The sequence below is a fragment of the Ornithorhynchus anatinus genome, chromosome 4, assembly GCF_004115215.2.
Source record: "Ornithorhynchus anatinus isolate Pmale09 chromosome 4, mOrnAna1.pri.v4, whole genome shotgun sequence".
NCBI lineage: Eukaryota > Metazoa > Chordata > Mammalia > Monotremata > Ornithorhynchidae > Ornithorhynchus > Ornithorhynchus anatinus.
This window is the reverse complement of record NC_041731.1, coordinates 62,221,048-62,245,555: the sequence shown is the minus strand read 5'-3', so window position 1 is coordinate 62,245,555 and position 24,508 is coordinate 62,221,048. Positions and strand designations below refer to the sequence as shown.

Below are 24,508 nucleotides of genomic sequence, written 5' to 3'. Positions count from 1 at the left end.
ACCCCAGTGCTTAGTACAGTGCCTGGCACAAAGTAAGTGCTTAACAAATACCATAATTAATTTATTAATTACTATTGTACTTATACCCATCTTCAGCACTTTTGCAGATGGATGCATTCAGTTCTTTATTCTGATTATTTCATATATAGATATTTTTATGCATTTTAGAGAAGCAGCATAGTGCAGAAAGTAGAACACGGGCCTGGGAGTCAGAAGGTCATGGGTTCTAATCCCAGCTCTGCCAGTTGTCTACTGTTTGTCCTTGGGCAAGTAATTTAACTTTTCTGAGCCTCAGTTATCTCATCTGTAAAATGGGGATTGAGAATGTGAGCCCCACATGGGAAAGGGACTGTGTCCAATCTAATTTGCTTGTATCCACCCCAGTGCTTAGTACAGTGCCTGGAACAAAGTAAACACTAAAACAAATACAATTATTATTATTATGTCTGCCTTCCCCTTTAGAGTGTAAGCTCCTTTTGGTCAGGGAATATGTTACTTCTCTGAAGACACTCAATAAATACTACTGCTAATATAAACATTACACTGAAAGGAACATAACTAAGTCCTTTCACATATGTTTTATATGTGCATATAATGCACACACATATATACATATACACATAGCTGATACAAGTTCAAATGAAAAACATTATGAATAGGTAGAAATTACAAAAACAATTAAGCCACACGAGCTCTAAAACAAAACTATAATAAACTACTAAATAATTGCCACATTTTTCTTTGTCTTCTTATTTACATGTCATTTCATGGCTTTACTGTCAGTGGTTTAAATATTTATTTGCAAAAAACAATGAAAGAAACTACCAGAGAGAGCTCAAATGCTTTTGCAAGTGACCCTGAGTTAATTAGGAAAATCTGCACTCTTCCCAGTTTCCCCTCTCACATGTCAGGTCTCATTAAATCAAAAGATACTCATTTCAAAGCTAACAAAGATCGTGCTTAACAAAACTGTTGAACTGGGATAAAGTGGGCCCTTTTCTAGGTATATACATGATGTCATACTAAGCAGCCCACAGCTGAACTCGTAAGAAGGATGAATGACTTTTCAATATAATACGTATCAGATCTAATGTTAATTCTCTTTCCCTCTCTCGACCAAGTGTACTGGGAACAGGTGGCCCTGCTTTCAATTACAGAGGGCTAGCATGCCAGTGTGAGGCCTGGATTAGTTCACCTTCTCATAGGGAATTTGCCTCGGTTGGGAATGGATTTATTATGGCTTCACACATGGAAAGAGCTCATGTCAGCTGAGGGCAGTGACACATCATATGATTCAAATTAACCTGCTGTGGACTGTTCTGCTGTGCTGAGATTGTGTATTAAAATGACGACATTTTTAAAACAGCTTGAAAGAAACCAGGATTGCTGAAGTGTGATGGTTCCAATTTGTTCCAACTAATCTATCACCTGCTGGAGATATTATTCCAGTGGGTTTCTGGTAGCTGCTATTTTCCAGGTTTCTCAAACCACTGACCTGGCTAATGGGTTCGATCGTTGCTTTTGGAGAAAGGGAGGAGGGGAGGGAGACGTTTCTTGATGTACAACCTGAGGGCCCAACTTTCACTTCAATATACTGTGTAGAGGACTAGGAAGAAAATATCATGAACTTTCTTTCACTCTTCAACAGTTAATCCCAAAAGGGAGTATCCTTTTTGCTTCATTAGGGAAAAGGGCTATCTGGAAAATCGATCCAGAGAATTAAATTTGAAAGTTACCACATCCACAGTTTTCACTGAAAAACTAAATTTAAAAAATGGCCCATACTCTATATATTACTTGGGTTTGCAAATAGAATTATGGTCATAGGCAGAAATATTGCAATGCAGGAAAGGTTTCAAAAGACACAACTTGCAATCCAAGATGTTTCCTTTGATACTTAAAAAAAAATTAGATGAAAACACAATTGATTAGTATCAAAATGAGTAGTGCTTCAGTTAAGATTGCATTTTATGCATGATTCAAATTTAAATTCTCACTCATCACACTTTTTATGTTAAAAAGAATTTCATGGAATTAGCATTTAAGAGAGAGAAAACTCCAGTCTTGGTGAAACGATACAAAGGTACTGTAGGCATATGGTTCAACAAATATTTCAGTTAAAAGGATATGGCATTTTAAAATTTATAAACTGTTAATTTCTATTGAGAGTTAAAAGTATCTTTTCTTTATCTTCTGGGCTGACTTCCATAGTCTAACAAATGACTCTAGACTGTAAACTCATGTGGGCAAGGAATGTATCTGTTTATTGTTATATTGTACTCTCCCAAGCACTTAGTACAGTGCTCTGTACACAGTAAGCGCTCAATAAATACAATTGAATGAATGAAATGACTATTTGTCTTTAGTGCCTAACACCTGCTATAGATATCTTTCCATTTGGTTAATATTACCTATAATCTGGAAGGAATATCACTTTTAATCAATTGCCAAAAATGTAAAAATGTCTTCATGTGGCAAGTCGTTTTTCCCCCTTTCCCCAAAGGCAACAATTTTACCAATTAGTGGGGTCAGTGGTTCAGAGAAACCAAGAACAGCATTAATGTGACCCTCTATTCCTAATTAATTAGTGGCTACCAACTCTAGCTACTTGTTCTGGCCTCTTGATCTTTAAATTAATGTAGAGTGACAATCTGGCTTCCTATAGGGTGGAAGAATATAGTTCTTTGTAAAAAAAAAACTTCAGTTAACAAACTGATGGTAATATGAAAGCTTTTGTCAAAACCTTTTTGGGTTCACAAGTCTATTTGTCTAAAACAGAATTATAGACTTATAGATTTATCACATTTGTCTAAAAAAATGGGTGTTTCACAGACTATTTCATTATTACCATAGTGTATATCGTATCACACATGGCATGCACTTGATACTAGACTCAAACTAATCTTTTCTAAAATATCTTACCCAAAGGAAAGTGATCTTGATTAATGCACTAGATTTTCAACTTGTAAAAAATGGTCACATTTTTAACCATTATCCTTGACATTTCAATCACAAAAGTTTCAAAAGCAGTTAAATCTGCAAGTTCTGCAAATTTAACTGTATACTGTGTTGCTTTTGAAGATTACTTGAATTTAGTAAGTTCCAAAAATGTACTTATATTAGGTAAATTAAGGGATGAAATAAGTTTCTGAAGACTAAATGCATACTAGGAAAAGTAAAATTGTCCAAGTGACAATGCTGTTTTATTAAAAATATATTTATGTCACCAACATACTTATCATGGCTTTCAAGTTATAATAACTAGTTGAAAGTGCCAGAGTTTAAGAAATTATGATTAATCTAAGTTACTTAATGGCACTGGGTTGTGAAGAAACCATACATCACAAGGTTAGTGCTGTAAGAGTCAAGTAAAAAGATTTTCGTATTTAAAACTACAATTCAAATTTCTATCAAAGCTTTATGTTCACTGAAATAGTGTGTTAATTTTATGAAATGTGCTGTAAAGGAATATTGCTTCATCTACTCTCCAACTGTGAATAACAGATAATATTAATAATATAAAAGAAAGGAAAGCGGTAAAAGTTCTGCCTTTAAAGGCAAAATGATCAAAACCCAAATACTTCACTCTATTCAACTGGTAAGAAAATACAAATCTTTAATATAATTTTGAGTGGAATTCTCAACTTTAAAATGCTTTTTAGATTTGGGTACAAGTAAAATATTGACAAACTTATCAAATTGAGGGGAAAGCCTGTGACTGAAAATGGAGTCACCGTAGAAAAATTTCAGGAAACTGGGAAACTAATTTTGATTGCACCTCACTGTCATTCAACGGTATTTACTGAGCACATGTTCAGATACTTCATTCATTCAATCGTATTTACTGAGCGCTTGCTGTGTGCAGAGCACTGTACTAAGCTCTTGGAATGCACAATTTGGCAACAGAGACAATCCCTGCCCAACCACAGGCTGTGTGCTGCTCACTGAAACAAGCATCTGAGAGAGAGTCAATCAGTCAGTGGTATTAACTGAGCACTTACTATGTGTAGAGCACTGTATTAAGCACTTTGGAGAGTATGATACAATAGAGCTAGCAGACCTGTTCCCTGCCCACAACGAGCTCAAAGTCCAGGGGACTCAAGAAACAAAAGACATGGTTTCTGCCCTCAATCGAATGGGGGAAGCAAGGCAGGCATACATTATTCCAAATAATGGGAATGAGAAGAACAAAGATATGTATGGCAATATATCATATTGAATACCCTCCTAGTTAGACTATGAGCCCCATGTGGGACAGGGACTGTGTCCAACCTGACTCACTTGTATCTATCCCAGTGCTTAGTCCAGGGCTTGGCACATGGTAAGCCCTCAACAAATACAGTAATTAAAATAACAATGATTATTACTAACTAGAATACAAAGGCCCCTAGACTGTAAGCTCATTGTGGGCAGGGAATGTGTCTACCAACTCTGTTATGTTGTACTCCCAAGCTCTTATGTAATAAACTACACATAAGTGCTCAATAAATACAATTGATTAATTGATAGCTTACTAAATGGAGAGACTTCAAAAAATTACACTTAATAATAGTAATAATAATAATAACGGTATTTGTTAAGCGCTTACTATGTGCCAAGCACTGTTCTAAGCTCTGGCGTAGATACGAGGTAATCAGGTTGTCCCATGTGGGGCTCACAGTCTTAAGAGATAAGGGAACTGAAGCACAGAGAAGTTAGGTGACTTGCCCAAGGTCACACAGCAGACAAGTGGTGGAGCTGGGATTAGAATCCATGACCTCTGACTCCCAAGCCCGTGCTCTTTCCACTAAGCCATGCTGCTACCCTTCTGGAAAGGCAGCAAACTTTACCCTTTTCACTAATAACAATAATAATAATAATAATGGCATTTGTTAAGCACTTACTATGTTCTAGGCACTGTACTAAGTGCTGGGGTGGATTCAAGCAAATCAGGGTAAAGACAAATATTACAATATATAAACATAAGGGGCATTCTTATATAAGGTACATATAAAGTCAATATTCATATATTCACATTAAAATACACTACCTACCTGGTCCATTGAGAAAGTCTTTAATTTGCAGTATAACAAGTGGAGGAGGAATGCCACTTTTGGTATCTACTTCTCCAGATACTGTCTGTAACCAAATCTTGCTGTAATCCAGAGCTTCTGGCAAAATCTTCCCAGGATCTGAAGGGACAAGATTACAGTCACACCGATTAATGACGTTCTAAGCATCTGATTTTTAGCAGAAGCTTTTTATTTAAGAAACAGAAGAAACCAAACAAGGCAGGCAAACACATACCCTGCCCTAACTTACATACGTTGGCATACATGGAGGGGATTCAGGAACAGAGAAATGTTTAAAGGTTGATGATCGCCATATCATTAATTCCAGGCATAGTGGAGGAGAGGTTTCAAGGGCTGGGATGGGGAGGGCAAGGTAATGGCTTTTCTCTGAACAACAGTTGCTCCTTCAATTTTCCAACCTGCTCCCCATTTTACGCAATCCTTGAAAACCTGGTATCTTCTCCCCGACTGTGTCTGGCACCTATATTACTACTGTGATATTTGTTAAGCGTTCGTTACATGTAAATCACTGTTCTATAAACTGGTTGACCTGTGAAGTGCTAATCTAACTGCTGAAGCACCACAGAGCAATGCGTTTGATTGTAAAATAAAGGACACTGAAGAAACAAAACTGAGAAGCACTGTTCGAGTTGATTTAAAAATGGAAAATGTATTTCCTTTTCAACAAACTTTTCTTTAATCTGTGTTTCCAACTATCAAATGTTCAAAAAGTGTATTTCTTTAGTCAGGGCTGGAAATAAATCAGAACCCAAAAGCCAACTTTTGCAATATCCTAAAACAGAACAATACACGTGCTCAAAGATGCAATGGATTACTACCTCTTAAAAGATATCTGATCTGCTTGGGAGTTTCACTGACACAGCAATCACTTTTTAGTATTTGGCTTTTGAAGTTCACTTCAGTAGTTTTTCCATCAATCCTCTTTAATAGTAAAATGTACTCTACCCCCTAATAGCCATAATTATGAATAAGACATTAAGCTCAAATGTCTATGCTCAATGCTGGTAATTTTTATAAAAACAAATTACAATTTTTGGCTATTGATGATGGCAAACACTAGTGAATTTGCTTTTTAATCCTTGGAAATTCATGTTTGTTGGCAATAGCTCTTTAAAGTGACATTTTGGCAAAACTTTTTTTAAAAAGAAGCTTCACAATTTATTCACAGTTTATGTTTAGCTTTGATATTGTTTCTCACTCTGTTTTAATGTACTTGATGTCAATTTTATAGGGACATTCATTACATAAAGCTCCCTCATTCCATTTTAGTTAATTTGAAATGTGTTAAAATATTTTCATTTTAGGTTTAATGATGGGGTTTCTTGCAAAAACAGCATTTACATATAGTACACTAAATCTGCCATATGGTTGGGCAAGATCACTGTCATATGTTAATTGGGCATATAAATTCAGCCTTGGAATTTGAATTTCATGATCTTATCTTGTGCATCGTATAGATTCTGGTACACAGAAAACCTTCTGTGATTTCAAAGAAAACATTGAAACCATTTGACCATGGCATTAGACCTACGTGAGAAAGATCAATGAGTACACTGAACAGTAGATCCAATAGCTAGGGATTTCTTCCCATTCATTCATAATAATAGCAATAATAATAACCACAACATTTTATTAAGCACTGGGGTAGATAAAAGTTAATTAGGTAGGACAGAGTCCCTGTCAATTCACCAGACATTAAATAGGTATGCTTCTAAATATTCATTTAATTCAATCGAATTTATTGAGAGCTTACTGTGTGCACAACACTGTACTTTGTGCTTGGAAAGTAAACTTCGGCAACAGATAGACTTCAGAGTAGAATGGGCACACAAGGAGGCCAGGGTTGGACAGACTGGGGAAGGACTGACTAGCTCATGCCCCTGTGGCGGGAATAGGAAGCCTGCCAACTCATGGAATGGGGATAGAGATGGTAGGTTCATTCATTCAACAGTAGTTATTGAGCGCTTACTATGTGCAGAGCACTGTACTAAGCGCTTGGAATGTACAATTCAGCAACAGATAGAGACAATCCCTGCCCACTGACGGGCTTACAGTCTAATCGGGGGAGACAGACAAAAACAATAGCAATAAATAGAACCAAGGGGATGTACATCTCATTAACAAAATAAAATAAAATAATAATAAAATGAAATAACAAAGGTGGCAATTTTGTCAAGAAGAGTCCCTAGACGATGCTTCTAACGCATTTTGGAGACAGGCTGGAAATGATCCAGAGGAATATTCAATAGCTCTTTTGAGTAACTACTATGTACACAGCAGAGTTGAGAAGAAGCATGACCTAGTGGATAGAGTGCGGGCCTGGGAGCCGGAAGGACCTGGGTTCTAATCCTGGCTCCGCCACTTGCCTGCTGTGGGACCTTGGACAAGTGCTTCTCTGTGCTTCTATCCCCTCCACCATAAAATGGGAAATAAAGGCTTTGAGTACAAGGGCATGTGTCCAACCAGATCATCTTGTATCTACCCCAGCACTTAGAACAGTACCTGACACCTACTAAGCACTTAACAAATACAATAACTATTATTATTATTAGGGTATTAATAATAATGGTTTTTGTTAAGCGCTTACTATGTGCCCAGCACTATTCTAAGCACTGGGATAGGTACAAGGTAATCAGGCTGTCCCATGTTGGGCTCACAGTCTTAATCCCCATTTTACAGATGAGGTAACTGAAGCCCAGAGAAGTTATGTGGCTTGCCCAAGATCACACAGCAGACAAGTGGCAGAGCTGAGACTAGAACCCACATACTCTGACTCCCAAGCCCATGCTCTTTCCACTAGGCCAGGCTGCGTCTCTTACACTAAGCATTTGGGAGAGAACAACTGAGTTAAAGACAGGGTCAAATTGTATTTTCCAAGTGCATAGTACAGTGTCCTGCACACAGTAAGTGCTCAATAAATACGACTGAACGAATGGTCCCTTTCCTCAAGTAGTTACAATCTAGTGGAGGAGACAGGTCCAGCACTCTACATGGAAATCTAGTTTGTTTGTCCCTCATGTTAAAAGTATAAATTCCTTACGAGTAGGGAATGTGTAACTTCATTATTCTGTACTTCCCAAGTGCCTAATACAGCGTACAGCACTACGTGGGTCCTTAATATATGCTGCTACTCTTACTACTACTAAGAGGAAAAGAAAGATTGAAAAATGGATATGTGCATGAGTATGTGCATAAATAAAGAGTTAAAGTTTGCATGTGCAGAAATGTTACAGCTTTTTGGCTAGTTTTACACTAAGAAAGTATTTTACCATGGAACCTAAATTCTTCCACTTAGCCTTTTTGTCTAGATAATTAAAACAGGTTTCTCAGACTTGTCTCTTACAGAAAAGTGTCTAATTCAAATATGGGGTATGTTTAAAAATGATTTTATTAGCACTAATTCTCATTATGAAATAAGGCCTGGCCTAAAGAAAGGAATAGTAATATTGGCACCAACCTGAGTGAGTAGGAAGTAATTTGGAGCTTTCACTTGGGTACAGTGTAGGTCAGCAAGTGAACTACATTTGCTAAGAAAACTTATTCAGTCCCTAAACAGGCAAAAGGACCAAATCAACTTTGCCAACTCAGAAATGAGTCACTGGGTGTCCACATAGATGCTGGAAGAGTAGAGAACTTCTTTGAATCACACACCCAGCTTTGGCTGTAACAATGTTTATCAAATTCAAGGTTCAGGGGCTATCGCTAAGACCGCCCTGTTGGCCAGAGCATTCTCTGTCTCAGGTCCCTCTTATCCATATTGTCGCTGGTCAGAGAGTTTGCTGGCCCTTCCATCCAGTTGTTTCTGAAAGGGATAGTGCACGAGGCTGTACTGTGCTACTGATTGCTTCCTGACATAGGGGCCAGCTTTTCATTGTGAGTGTGGAGACCAAGAGGAGTCAGGGATTTTAGTAATGGAGCAAGCAGATTGGCTCTTGGGAATGGCAGGCTTGGAGGAGCTAACTGATCAGTTAAAACATCCAAGTTTGAGTCTTTTTATATGAGTCTTCAGTCTTGAAGGAGGCCTGGGATGAATGAGGGCAGAAGCTCAGCCTCCAAAGCTATGGGGACAGAAAACTAACAGTAGTATTTACTGAACACTTATTGTGTGATGCCCTTACCCTGCTTTGTGACACACACCAGCAGACAAGTGACATCACGAGGGATGCTTTCTGTGCCTCAGTTTCCTCATCTGAACAATGGAGATTAAATAACTGTGCTCTCTCCTACTTAGATTTATAAGCCCCTTGTGGGTTGGGCCATTCCAACATCTTCTCCATACTCCTTCTGCTCTTCTCCTTCATCCCTTTACATTTCTGGCCCCAGCCTCTTCTACTCTGCTCTAGGCTCCCCTAAACCTGAGCTCATTCCCACCTCCACCCTCTGAGCCATAATCCAACCCCACCCCTGAAACTTGCAACTGCCTCAAATCCACTCTCCTCTTCTTCCCGATTAAGCGACTCCCTCACAAGTCAGGCAACCTATTTACATTAACGTTCATCTCCCCATCCAGACTGTGAGATCCTTGTGGGTAGAGAACATATCTACCAGCTCTGTTGTATTGTATTCTTCCAAGTGCTCAGTACAGTGCTCTGCACAGAGCAAGCACTCAATAAATATTCATTCATTCAATCACATTTATTGAGTGCCTACTGTGTGCAGAGCACTGTACTGAATGCTTGGGAAAATGCAACATAACAGTAAACAGATATATTCCCTGCCCATAGCGAGTTTACAGTCAACTGAAGACCAAAGCATGTGTGTAGGGGAGATGAAGGGGGAGAGTGGGGGAAAGCGCTGATGGGGAAGGGGAGAGGGAGAGGAAAAGAAGTGGTGGATGATAGCAATCCCCCACCACACCTTACCATCCTGGTCTCATCTCTGCTGACTCTGGATTTGGGGAATCTCAAGTGGGGTTGGACTGCAAGGGAACAGCATGGCGGCAGGAAAAGGGAAGAACTGGAGAGGCTGGGATGAGTTTCCACAGAAAACTGGGTGAGGCAGGTTTGGGGTTTTGGGTGTGACACCACAAAGCTGGAGGACGAAAGGGGAAAGCAGAATCTGAGGGTCAGTGCCAGCAGGGGAAGGAGTACAGGGGAGTTGAGGTGAGAAATTTGATGGACAGGGTGAGTGGAACAGACTACCCAAATCCTTGAAGTTGTAAATTTTAGTCACCAGTCTTACTTATGCATTTCCCTACTGTAAAATTAGAGTCATTTTATACTGACACAAATAATAATAATGGTATTTAAGTGCTTACTATGTGCCAAGAACTTTGCTGAGGGCTGAGGGTAAATACAATAAAATTCAATCAGATAGAGTCCCTGCCTGTGTTCAACTGTGCCAGCATAGACCCATTACAGCTCAGCCTTCTGGTCCCGGGGACTAGGGGAAACTTCTAAGAGCAGAGAGTTTAGGGAGAAGAAACTACTGAAATACTAGTAGCAGTGCTGAAAGGTGGGTGGGGGAAGAAGGGGCAGCGGGCAGGTAACGAGGCCAAAATTTTTGGTCACGAGGACAGGGACTTGCCATCATGCTTTGGTAGTGAGTTCACACATGTCTGGTGGTTCCTTCTCTCTGTGTTGCTGGGACTTAACAAGAATAATAATAATTATTGTGTTTTTTTGTTAAGCACTTATTATGAGCCAGGCACTGTATTAAGCGAAGGGGTGGATATAAGGTACTTAGGTAAATTAGGTTGAACAGAGTCCCTGTCCTGCATGGGGCTCACGGTCTTAATCCCCATTTTTCAGAGGAGGTAACTGAGGCGCAGAAAAATGAAGTGACTTGCACTGCTGGCCCCCAGAGGCCACTGAAATCTATCAATCAATGGTATTTACTGAACGCTTACTATGAGCAGAGCAGCGAATGGAGCGCTTGGAGAGTACAATGCAACGGAGTTAGTAGATGAGCTCCCAAACCTTCATGGCAGACACTCCTCTGCTGCCCTACTCAATCTGAAACACGGCAGGGGGCTATGCACAAAATACCTTCGGAGTTTACAACTCCTTAAACAGTAAAGCAATGCAGCTACAGCGTTTTTTCTTTTGTTTCTTATAAATGGAGGCTAAACTTCATTGCTGATTTGCCCCATCTGGAGCACTGGATTGTGCAGGAAGTTCAGCCTGATCCACACTGGGGACTGGACAAACAATCCATCAGTGGCATTTACTATGTACTTCCTGTGTGCAGAATACTGTACTAAGTCCTTGGGAGGGTGATAATAATAGTAATCATGGTATTTTTTAAGTGCTTTCCATGTGCCAGGCACTGTACTAAGCACTGGGGTGGATCCAAGCAAATTGAGTTGGACGCAGGCCCTGTTCCTCATTGGACTCACAGTCTCAAGCTCTATTTTACAGATGAGGTAACTGAGGTCCAGGGAAGTGGCAGAGCCGGGATTAGAACCTATGACCTGCTTCCCAGACCTGTGCTCTATCCACTATGCCACGTCGCTTCTTCACTACCTCAGTTGGTAGGGAAGTTCCTGCTCACAAAGAACTTACGGTTTACAAGGGGAGACGGGCATTAATATAGAGAAATTACAGACATGTACGCAAGTACTGTGGGGCTGATGGAGGGGTGAATACAGGGTGAATAAACTAAGGGGTGTGAGAGCTGGCCCCACATGCAGAGCAATCCTTTCCACAGAACTTGACCTCTTGAGAATTAAAGCACAAAGCCAAACTCCTGTCGCTGGAGCCGCTGGGCTGTTTCTAAACTATCCTTGGGCTCAAGCTGGGCCACAGCCCCTCCCATAAGCAGTGACCAGGCAGCCAGAACCACTCCTGGAGTTTCCGAGGCAAGACGTACATACCTCTACCTTGCTCCTGGGGTCGATGCCTCTTGAACCCCTGCTGCCTCTCCCCTGGGGACTGACCCTCCAAGACTCTCATTCATCTCGAACTAAGCAGAGGAGTTGCCCAACTTCTCTCTGCCCCTTACAGGTCCCCACACACTCCTCAAGAAACACTAATGGATGCTCATCCACTTCTGCATCGAACAACACCTCCTCACTGTTGGCTTTAAAGCACTCAATCACTTTGCTCCTTCCTACGTCACCTCACGATTCTCTTACTACAACCCAGCATGCATACTTTGCTCCTCTAATACTAACCTTCTCGCTGTACCTCAATCTCGTCTTTCTTGCCACCGACTTCTTGCTCGTGTCTGCCTCTAGCCTGAAACGCCCTCCCTCCTCAAACCTGACAGTCAATTACTCTCTCCCCCTTCAAAACCTTATCGAAGGCACGTCTCCTCCAAGAAGCCTTCCCTGATTAAGCCCCGCTTTTCTTTCCCCCACTCCATTCTATATCGCCCAGACTTGCTTCCATCATATATCCCCCCTCCCAGCCCCACAGCCCTTATATACAGATCTGTAACATTTATTTACATTCATGCCTGTCTGTCAATCCCTCTAGACTGTAAGCTCATTGTGGGCAGTGACTTTGTTTACTGTTATATTGTATTATCCTTCCTGCTTAGTATAGTGCTATGCACACAGTAAGTGCTCAATAATTACGACTGAATGAATGAGAGTGCTGTTTTGATTGTACAAAATGTATGTCTTTCCACTATTGCTAATGCCGCAAATACAGGTATTCTGCAAATGAGAGAATGACCCTTTCCAGAGTCCAAAATCTCATCCAAGTGCTCTCTGTTCCCTACAGGAAGCCATTCTGATTACGCCGCCTGCCTAGTGTCTGGGGATAGAGAGTGGGAGTGGATGTTTTGGTGCTAAAGTTTAGAGATCTCATTTTACACCTAGGGCATAACCCTGACAGTCAGAAAATGAGGACTGAGCTCCCCTGGACTCTTTGGGGAGGGAGGGATTTGGGCTCCACTTCAGATAACAGGATTACAGGAGACAGAGACACCTGGTTCCTGTTTCTGACTCTGGGTGAGTTCATTCATTCATTCAATCGTATTTATTGAGCGCTTACCGTGTGCAGAACACTGTACTATGCGTTTAGGACAACAATACAACAATAAACAGACACATTCCCTGCCCACAACGAGTTAGTTAATCCCCACCCCAGCCACAGTTCAACAATAAAACCTCAGTATTCTGGTCCTGTGAAGTCACATAGTAGAAATAGTTTATAAAACATATTCATTTTAAGTTGCTCTTTTGTTAATAATAATAATAGTAATATTTTTAAGTGCTAAGCACCAGACACTATATTAATAATAATAATGATGGTATTTGTTAAGCGCTTACTATGTACCAAGTACTATTCTAAGCACTGGGGTAGATACAAGGTAATTAGGATGTCCCATGTGGGGCTCACAGTCTTAATCCCCATTTTACAGATGAGGTAACTGAGGTACAGAGAAGTTGAGTGACTTGTCCAAAGTCACACATCTGACAAGTGTGGAACCTTAATTAGAACCCACAACCTCTGAATCCCAAGCCAATGTCCTTCCACTAAGCCACACTGCTTGTCCAACCTGCTTCACCTGTATCCACCTCAGCACTTACTACAATGTCTGGCACATAGGAAGCTCTAAACAAATGCCATATAAGCACTGGGGTAGATTTCTCTCTGACCTCCCTCCCTCCTCTCTCGCCCTGCTCCAGTCTATTCTTCACTCCGCTGCCCGGCTCATCTTCCTGCAGAAACGATCTGGGCATGTCACTCCCCTTCTTAAACAACTCCAGTGGTTGCCTATTAACCTCCGCTCCAAACAAAAACTCCTCACTCTAGGCTTCAAGGCTCTCCATCACCTTGCCCCTTCCTACCTCTCCTCCCTTCTCTCTTTCTACCACCCACCCCGCACGCTCCGCTCCTCCGCTGCCCACCTCCCCGCCGTCCCTCGGTCTCGCCCATCCCGCCGTCGACCCCCGGGCCACGTCCTCCCGCGGTCCCGGAACGCCCTCCCCCTCCTCACCTCCTCCAAACTGATTCTCTTCCCCTCTTCAAAACCCTACTTAAAACTCACCTCCTCCAAGAGGCCTTCCCAGACTGAGCTCCTCTTCTCCCTCTACTCCCTCTGCCACCCCCCCTTTACCTCTCCGCAGCTAAACCCTCTTTTCCCCCTTTCCCTCTGCTCCTCCACCTCTCCCTTCCCATCCCCACGGCACTGTACTCTTCCGCTCAACTGTATATATTTCCATTACCCTATTTATTTTGTTAATGAATTGTACATCGCCTCGATTCTATTTAGTTGCCATTGTTTTTACGAGATGTTCTTCCCCTTGACTCTATTTATTGCCATTGTTCTTGTCTGTCCGTCTCCCCCGATTAGACCCTAAGCCCGTCAAACGGCAGGGACTGTCTCTATCTGTTGCCAACTTGTTCATTCCAAGCGCTTAGTACAGTGCTCTGCACATAGTAAGCGCTCAATAAATACTATTGAATGAATGAATGAATGAATACAAGGTAATCAGGTTGGTCACAGTCCCTGTCTCACATGGGTTTACGATCTTAATCTCCATTTTACAGGTGAGGTAACAGGCTGAGAGAATTGAAATGACTTGCCCAAGGTCACAGAGTAGACAGGTGGCAGAACCGGGATTAGAATCCTGATTCTTCTAACTTCCAGGCCCATGCTCTATCCGCTTTCTTGCTCAGCTGTTTTCAGGTTAAATTTGAATTGGGATCCCAAATATTGTCTAGCCTAGCAGCCTCTAATTAAAATCCAATGAAACTATACTCAGGGGAAATTTCAAAATTAAACAGAAGCCAAATTGCTCAAGCCTATAAATCAATTTTAGGGCTTATGTCCCTAGTCTCAAAATACCCCCTGGAGTTTAGATCTGTAAAGGAAAGAAGGCTCAGCACTTTCCCTTTTGTTTCTTATAAACAGAGACTAATTTTTTTATTACTATTATAATTTTCATTATATTTGCTAGGCACTTACCATGGGTCAAGCACTGTTCTAAACTCTAGAATTCGATACAGGATAATCAGGTTGGACGCAGCCCCTGTCCCACATGGTACATTAAGGGTAAGTAGGAGGGAGTCAGATTCAATCAGCTGAGGTAACTGAGGTCCAGAGAAGTGAAGCGACTTGCCCAAGGTCACCCAGCAAGCGGCAGAATCTGGATTAGAACCCAGGTCTTCTGACTCTACAACTAGGTCACGCTGACCCTCCCCATCAGGAGCACCCTGGATCCGCTACGGCCTCAACTCTCCTCCTCTCCAAGTCTGCCAACTCCCACCTCTTTTGGTCTGTTCTACTCTTCGTCCAGAGGCCTAATACCACCAACCTGCATCTGGGCTGATAGCGTGAGCCTCTCCAGGTTGGCAGAGCCATGACTCACAAAATAGGTTTCATTATAAAATCCAGCAGCAAACATCAACTCCTACCATTTAGGTGAGGGGACAGGGAAGGAACGCTCTTATTTCCATTGTTGGCTAGTAAGAAATTAGTGATAACACTAAAGGAAGAAGTAGGTTTCTAAGCTTTTATTTTCATCTAGAGGTGGGAGCAGGTGGTAGGTCTGCCTAGAGGAAGGAGCCTACGAATCAGAGTCAGGAGGCCCGGACTCTTACCCCAGCTCCGCCACAGACCTGCTCTGTCACCTGGGGCAAGTGATTAGCCTCTCTAAGGCTCAGTTCCCTCATTTCTCAAATGAGGATAAGTTAACTGCTCCCTACTAATAAATGCTATTATTAATTATTATTGGCTCAGCTTGCAATTCCAAAGAGACTCGCATTCCGTTTTATGCACTTTCCTTAGAGTCACAGCTTCTAAGTGAAATTGAGTGATGATTTATGAGGTGCGAGAAGCCAATTTAGGATTTCTAGCTGTTGGTTTACTCAAATGAGTTTGGCGTATTTTCTTTAGTCCCATTCATAACCAGGAAGAAGTAGCCAACCACTATAATTGAAAATTTTCAAATTGGGCAATAACAGAAATTACTCTGTATTTCATGTGACACCTTCCCAAGTACTGTCCCAGATTTTCCCTCTGGCCTGGAACTCCCTCCCGTTTCATATATGACAGACCGCCACTCTCCCCGCTTTCAAAGCCTTATTAAAATCACATCTCCTTCAAGAGGCCTTTCCCGACTAAGCCCTCATTTCCCCTACTCCTTCTCCCTTCTGAGTAGCCTATGCAATTGGATCTGTACTCTTTAAGCACTTGAGATTTACCCCACCTTCTGTCCCACAACACTTACGTACCTACCTGTACTTTAAATATTTTAATGTCCGCAGCCTCTGGACTGTGAAACCCTTATGGGCAAGGAACGTAAATACAAGCTCTACTGCACTATACTCTCCCAAGGGCTTAGTACAGTTCTCTGGAAAGAGTAAGTGCTTAATAAATACCACTGACTGATCTGTACCCATCAATCAATCAACTGTATTTATTGAGTGCTTGCTATGTGCAGAGCACTGTATTAAGCACTCGGGAGAGCACAATATAACAGAGTGGGTAGACATGTTCTCTGCCCATGACGAGTCTAAGTCTAGAGAATCTGTAAAAAGTACAGTGCTCAATTCCCCAATTCCTTGAAGGAATAAATTCCAGCCAGTGGAACAACATGGACCAAAGGGGTAAATACAAAGTCAAGTCTGGGTTTTGGGGGGGGGGGGGCTTTTTTGCTGTTACATAGTGGCCAAAGATGACCTCTGTCTGGCTACTCCACAGCATTCCTACTTGATCTAACTCCTTACTATTACTAGGACCTCTAAGTAAGAAATTGGCAGTGTTACTGGATCATTAAGGCTTGGTAAAATGAGACCAAGGAGAGTATGGATCACTTAGGCTTGGTAAAATGAGACCAAGGAGAGTAACCTGACTCAGAAGGTTACTCTGGGATTAAAGAAGTCCCTTGAGGCTGAACAAGAAAATATTTTCTCGCCAAAAGAATGAGAGGTTACTAAAAGAGACTAGAAGATGGAGTTGTGCTGGTGGTTTCCTTTGACTCCACAGTGCTAGTGACTTCCTTTGACCCCACAGCTCCCTCCAGATATCGCCCCATCTCCCTCCTACCATTTCTCTCCAAACTCCTTGAGCAAGTTGTCCATTCATGCTTCCTCTTCTCCAACTCTCTGTGTGACCCCCTCCAATCTGGCTTCCGTCCCGAGACACCACCACAACAGCCCTCTCGCCAATGATCTCCTTCTTGCCCAATCCAACGGCCTCTACTCCACCCTAATCCTTCTTGACCTCACGGCTGCCTTCAACAGTGCCGACCACCCCTTTCTCTGGGAAACATAATGATAATAATAATTATGGTATTTGTTATGCGCTTACTATGAGCCAAGTACTGTCCTAAGAGCCGGGGTGGATACACGGTAATCAAGGTTGTCCCACGTAGGGCTCACAGTCTTAATCCCCATTTTACGGATGAGGTAACAGGAATTAATTAATTAATGTTGGTATTTGTTAAGCGCTTACTATGTGCCGAGCACTGTTCTAAGCGCTGGGGTAGACACAGGGGAATCAGGTTGTCCCACGTGGGGCTCACAGTCTTCATCCCCATTTTACAGATGAGGTAACTGAGGCACCGAGAAGTTAAGTGACTTGCCCAAAGTCACACAGCTGACAAATGGCCGAGCCAGGATTTGAACCCATGACCTCTGACTCCAAAGCCCGTGCTCTTTCCACTGAGCCACGCTGCTTCTCTAACAGGACAGGTTCACTGACCCTGTCCACCCCCTGGTTCTCCTCCTATCTCTGACCACTCCTTCTCAATCTCTTCCCCAGGTACTTCCTTTAACTATGGGGGTCCGTCGAGACTCAGTTCTGGGTCCCCCACTATTCTATTTGCAGCTAGAAAACTGTTCAAATTGTTCTCTGATGCTATCTGAGAAAAGGGACTGTTCTTTGTAACACTGTTATTATGCGAGACATTCTCCAAATGTTCAGGTCTGAGGATGGCTTATCAGTTGAGGACTCACAACATCAATTATTGTTACAGGTTCCTGAGTAGGAGCTCGAGCCAGGAAATGAGTGGAGACCCTAGGGACGTGGCCCTGACCTTCCTGACAGAGAGGCTAAAGGAAAATGCTTATATAAACCACTGAAACCATCACCATTCAACCAATTTTGTGACTTGCTCAGGACCTCAATGATCTTAGTGTGGCTCAGTGGGAAGAGCCCGGGCTTGGGAGTCAGAGGTCATGGGTTCAAATCCCGCCTCTGCCACTTGTCAGCTGTGTGACTGTGGACAAGTCACTTAACTTCTCTGTGCCTCAGTTACCTCATCTGCAAAATGGGGATTAACTGAGCCCCACATGGGACAACCTGATTACCCTGTATCTACCCCAGCGCTTAGAACACTGCTCGGCACAGAGTAAGTGCTTAACAAATACCAACATTATTATTATTATTATCTTCAGGATAAGAAGATTACTGGGTCTATTACTTACCATTCAGAAAAAAAGGACAACGTGGTTAAACTCTTTTCTAACCTAAGTATCCAGATAAAATGCTCATATTCCCAGTAGTGACTTGAAAAATCAAGGTTGATGAGCATGTATAATTGTCTCTTTTGCTCTTATGGTATTTCTTAAGCACTTACTATGTTCCAGGCACTGTATTAAGTGCTGGGGTAGATACAAGCTCATCAGATTGAACTCAGTCTCTGTCTTAGAAGGGGATCACAGTCTTAAAACCCCTTTTATAGATGAGGTAACTGAGGGATAGAGAAATGAATTGACTTGCTCAAGGTCACACAGCAGACAAGCGTCGGAGCCAGGATTAGAATCCAGGTCCTTCTGACTCCCAGGCCCATGGTCTATCAACTAGGCCACACTGCTTCTCAGCTATTGAGTTGTCATCATCGAACAAAAAAGAGGTAAAAGGAAGAGATAGAAAACACCTGACAACAGCATGGCTCAGTGGAAAGAGCACGGGCTTGGGAGTCAGAGGTCATGGGTTCTAATTCCGGCTCTGCCACTTGTCAGCTGTGTGACTGTGGGTAAGTCACTTCACTTCTCTGTGCCTCAGTTATCTCATCTGTAAAATGGGGATTAAGACTGTGAGCCTCATGTGGGACAACCTGATTACCCTGTATCTCCCCCAGCACTTAGAACAGTGCTCTGCACATAGTAAGTGCTTAACAAATACCAACATTATTGTTGTTATTATTATTATTATTATTGGCTTCACCAGTAAACGTGCCTACATGTTCTGATTCCCTGAACATATTTGAGAAATCACTGAAAACTGAGGACTTTGCTCACAATTATCATCTCAGCTGATTATTCAGAAAATTTGCTAATGAAATGTTGGAGCAGAGTGGACAAATACCCAGCGGAAAGTAATCATTTACAAATAAATCTTCCTCATCAGTACAGAGCATACAATAATAAAACAGCAGTTTGACCATCAGACTAATTATGTGTTTTCTAAAAGCCTGTGGGGGTTAGTTACACACCCTTAAGATGGTTTAATTCCTCCAACAACTGACAAGATGGCACCATCACCCCTTCAAAAACAAACAACATAGCCAAACAAGCAAGAAGAAAAATGATTTTTCAAGGCTGCCTTGGGCAAGATGGACAAGAAATGAGGCAATTTGAATCTGGATTACATTACCTTAAACAAAACAAATACCATTTACAAATATTTATAAACACAACTAATAAGATTATGTTAAAAACAACTGAATACATCTTTATTTAAATTAAGATGGCCAATAATACATCTGCTACGTATAAAGAAATGGCAGAAGGCATCATTTTTGTTAGAGGCTGTTCCAGGTAGGAGGGGCATGGGATAAATAAGCCTGTTGCTTTATTATTTTAATGTTTAAAAAAGGAACCTGTGTTAACTCAGAGCTGCTATCCACTTCCAGTAGATGGGAAAGCATTAAGTAGAGTGTTTATATAAATGGACTTAAAAGGCAGTTCAAGTTGACAATTTAGATTTTAAAAAGTCTGCCACATCTTGAATGAGTAGTAAAACAGGCAAAACTATTATAGAAAAGTTACCTAATTATGCAGGGTATTAATTAGGAAACATTTCTTTAGTGTTTATGGAATTGTAGGTTAAGCTGAACTCTTCAAGTTAAGCACATCACCTATAGAAATACACAACAACATTTTCTTAAAAAATAACTGATTCTTTATTCTTCACTAAGTATTTTCACTCACTTTTGAGCATATAAATAATATTTCCCCAAACAGAGGGTAATCTCTAGAGATCCTGCAGATTATTATTATTATTATCATTATTAAGTGCTGACGAGTCATTTTCGATTCACAGCACACTGCAGATAGCCAAATTAATATGAATTTTTTGCTTTCTGGATATAAACAGATATCATTCCATTTTCTTTCCACGGGAGAAGTGAGGATGATTTAATACTATGGGGAAGAAAAGTTCGGATAAATGCAGAAGAAGAACAACAGCAAGGTGAAGAGTGTTTGGCCATCACTGATGGTGGTCTTAGTATCTATATTTACCTAATCAATCAAAACAACACAGATGGAGGATCTGAAGTTCCTAATAGGAAGCTTTCAGGTCGCTTTGGGAAGAAGGATAAATTAATTATATTGTACTCTCCCAAGACCTTGGTATGGTGCTGTGCAGAGTAAATGCTCAATAAATACCATTAATTAATTAAATCCTGCACTATGCTGCGGTTTCAACCCAATAGCTCTTGTTCTGTTCACTTATGATATGGTCATTGCCCTTGGAAGTTTTTATAATAGCTTTTTATATGCTGAGCTCAATGAAAGGACTTATCTTTCTATTCATTCATCTCGGGCATAAAACAAATAGTTGAAAACCAAAAACTTAAAAATCTACAGATTTCCCATTTAATGTTCACTTATTAACAGTTTAATTGTTGAAAAGTAGAATCTTCAACACTCATTTCCTAATCCTTCGGCTAAACTCTATCTCTAAACCTTAAATTCAAACCTATTTCCAATCTTCAAGTTTTTTCAACAAATGAAAGAGCAGATAGATAAAGGTTGATTTTCAAATATGCTGACCATAGAACTTTGGAGGATTTGTTATTCTGATACTCAAAATCTTTTCTTCCTTATTTACAATTAATTCACCTTCAGATTTTGGTCCATTATAATTACTAGAGTTCCTTCTCTCATAGAGTTGCATATATTTTTCCCCTTTAAGAATCCTATGTCTTTTTGCCTCCTCCAGTTTATCAAGGTCTGGTTGAATTTTAATCTCATCTACAAATTGATCACACATCCCATACGGTGCCATTCAACATCCTTACAAAAAAGATGTCCATCATTCAGGACAAATACATAAATAGTTACTAATACTAGGCCCAATCCTGACTAGGACTGGTCCATACACTTGTGGGTTCGTTAAGGCTCTTGCGTGCATTATTTAAAGCAAAGAAATTATAGGCAAGCATAGATGAAAATCACTTTTACTCTAAAGTTATGGCTAATTCTATTTTTCCTATAGTAACTAAAGGTGAATATGCACAAGTCTGAAAAAAGTAAAAGCGCATCTTTTTTATATCTCTTGTTTCTAATGACTTAATGATAAGAAAATAAAAGTCAAGTGAAACTTGGACCAATATACATATTTTCTTTATAACCACACTATACAGAGATAAAAATGAATGCAAGAGTAGAAAATGTCTGTGAACTAAAAAGATCAAACTACCACAATGTTTGTCCTCTCTAACTTGTTAATTTAAATAGCGGAGTGTTTTCTGTAATTTTTAACAGTTGAAGGACAAAAGACAGCTTGAGATATTTCAATAATTTTGACGCCTCAAAATCTACTCAGAGGATTCATCTGGATTCTAACTAGTTTAAGACGACATCAAAGAAATCAGTTAGAAAATGCATGGTATTTGGAAGACAAACGAGATGCAGAGTTCATTCTGGGCCCTGTGACCTAAATAAAAATAATAATTATAGTAACAATAATTAATAATAATTGTGGTATTTGTTAAGCACTTACTATGTGCCAGGCACTCTACTAAGCACTGGGGTGGATACAAGCAAATTGGGTGGGACACAGTTTCTGTCCCGCATGGGGCTCAGAGTCTTAATCCCCATTTTACAGATGAGGAAACTGAGGCACAAAGAAGTGAAGTGACTTGCCCAAGGCCACAGACACAAAGACAAGTGGCGGAGTCAGGGTTAGAACCCATGAACCTCTGACTCCCAGGCCCGTGCTCCATCCGCTGTGCCATGCTGCTTCCCTTTGCGGGGATGCTCTTGAAATACTTGAATAGTTTACACACAACTGAAAAATTACAGCCACCATTGGAATGTGTCTACCAGTTCTCCCAAGCACTTAGTGACGTGCTCTGCACCCAGTAAGTGAACGATAAACACAATTGATCGACTATTACCATGATACGCACATACTACGCTAGGTGGGCAATTCACAGTGACAGCTTCTGGGAGCCATATGCTGATGGGCAGGCACCGTGCCTTTTCGGCCCACCCTACTCTTACACATGTGTATCTCGCTGCCAACCTCTCACCCAGGTCCTGCCTCTGGCCTGGAATGCTCTCTCTCCTCATATCCGACAGATAATTACTCTCCCCATCTTCAAAGGACATCACCTCTAACAGGCCTTCCCCGACCAATCCATCTTTTCCTTTTCTTCAACTCCCTTTATTGCTCCCTTCATTCATCCCCCCTCCCAGCCCCACAGCACTTATGTACATATCTGCATTATTTATTTATATTATCTGTCTCCACCTCTAGACCGTAAGCTCAATTTGGGCAGGGAATGTGTCTGTTATATTGTTGTATTGTACTCTCCCAATAAATATGATTGACTGACTACAAACTCCCAGGCAGTTTCAGGGAGGTCAGGATTCACCTGGGGACAATGGGGGCTAGGACTGGCAAGTTCTAGCAATCTGGAGCAAACTCTTGCCCGTCAGTCCCAGCATGAACATGGACCAAAATGGGCTCCCAGAACTTCAGCAAAAGCCTAACTAGGCGGTGCCCCAGGAGTTTCCTAAACTGGCTGGAGGTCAGGGTTGTGGCACTGCTGGCTAGCTGCCTAATTTCAACAGCTGGATAATTCTCCAATCTGCAGTTTCCAGAGAACTGGCTCTTTTCATTTTACCAGAAGCCATTGGGAGCATGCCAACTCAGCTTTTTATTGTACTTCCTGTTCAGTGGGAAAGGGGATTTTTCATTTGAAAAGGCTATTTCCAAAGATTCGTGGCTAGAAACAGATGAGGAAAAGGAATTTCTGTTTCATTTTCATTCCTTGCTACACCTTTGGCTTATTTTCCTTCCATGTCATTCTGATTGACTCTATATCCCAGCATTTTCAATATGATGAAGTCCACTTTGAGATTTTTGGCCAAGAGGTGTGATATCACACAGAATGAAATGAGAGAAACCATTATATGCCATTTTCGGTTACAGAAATCAAAGTATCAAAAGTCTAAGGTCGGACAGGAGTTGGGAGTAACCTTAAGACTTCACCCCCCTCTCTTTTTGAAGTTGTGTTACTTTCGTTTTTTTTCTTTTTCAATGAAGAACATAACCTGGTGGAACCTAGTGGCAGGGATGCAGTCAAAGAACAACCTACCATCCAAATTTTCCCCAAGAAACTCTTAGAGTTCTGTTAGAAAAACAAACAAAAACCACCACACTAAAATTGAGCTGCTGCCTCTAATCTTAAGTGAAAATCAAATGTGATTTCCTCAAGGAAAATCTTAACTCTGATTCTAGAACAACTCTGATTCTAGACTGTGAGTTTCTTGTGGACAAGGAATGCGTCTACCAACTCTACTGTATTTTTCTCTTCCAAGTGCCTTAAGTATAGTCTTTGGAAGAGCATAAGTGCTCAATAAATGCCACTAAAATGTTAATCTCTCCCTCTCATTCTGGAGGCTGACTACAGATGAGATGACTAAGGCACAGAGAAGTGAAGTGACTTCCCCAAGATCTCACAGCAGACAAGTGTCAGAGTCGTTATTAGAACCCAGGTCCTCTGACTCCCAGGCCCATGCTCTTTCCATTAGATCATGCTGCTACTACATTAAGGCCACAACACTACCTTGCTAACACTAAGTAGCATAAATTGCTGCTTCATTTACTGTCAGTTTAACAAAGGTGAGAAAACCTATCATTGCTGAGGTCTTTTTCTAAAATAAAAATAAAGACTTCAGAGTTTGCCCTACTATGCAAGAGTAGAGGAATTACAGACAAAGAACCTACAGAGATGAAGATGATTCTCTATCTCCTGATTTTCTCTTTTGGGACAAACTCATTCATTAGGTAAGTTTTCACAGACCTCCCCATGAAAATAATACAGAGCTGCCTCTGAATATATAGGCCATTGGTTACTTCCAAAAGTCCACTTTCCAATTTTGATTAGGCTGGCTTTCAGAATAGTATGATTTTTTACCTGGATGCAGTGTTATAAACTTTACTGCACAATGAAAAGCCACCTGACAGCAGTCTTGTAGTAGGTTTAAAAAAACCTGAAAATATTTTATCAACTCATCAAAATCTTCACCAGCTCCACCCACACTTTCCAGCAACATGGTGATGATTTTCCTGATGGT

At 41.1% G+C, this 24,508-nt stretch overlaps 1 protein-coding gene across 1 annotated transcript in view; it reads right to left on the bottom strand.

The window, feature by feature from the left end:
- Window positions 1-24,508, bottom strand: part of VPS13B (vacuolar protein sorting 13 homolog B) — a 932,812-nt gene that overhangs the window by 224,889 nt on the left and 683,415 nt on the right. The window contains 1 exon segment of the mRNA XM_029063425.2: window positions 5,034-5,171. Coding sequence (XP_028919258.1) covers window positions 5,034-5,171 — 138 coding nt within the window.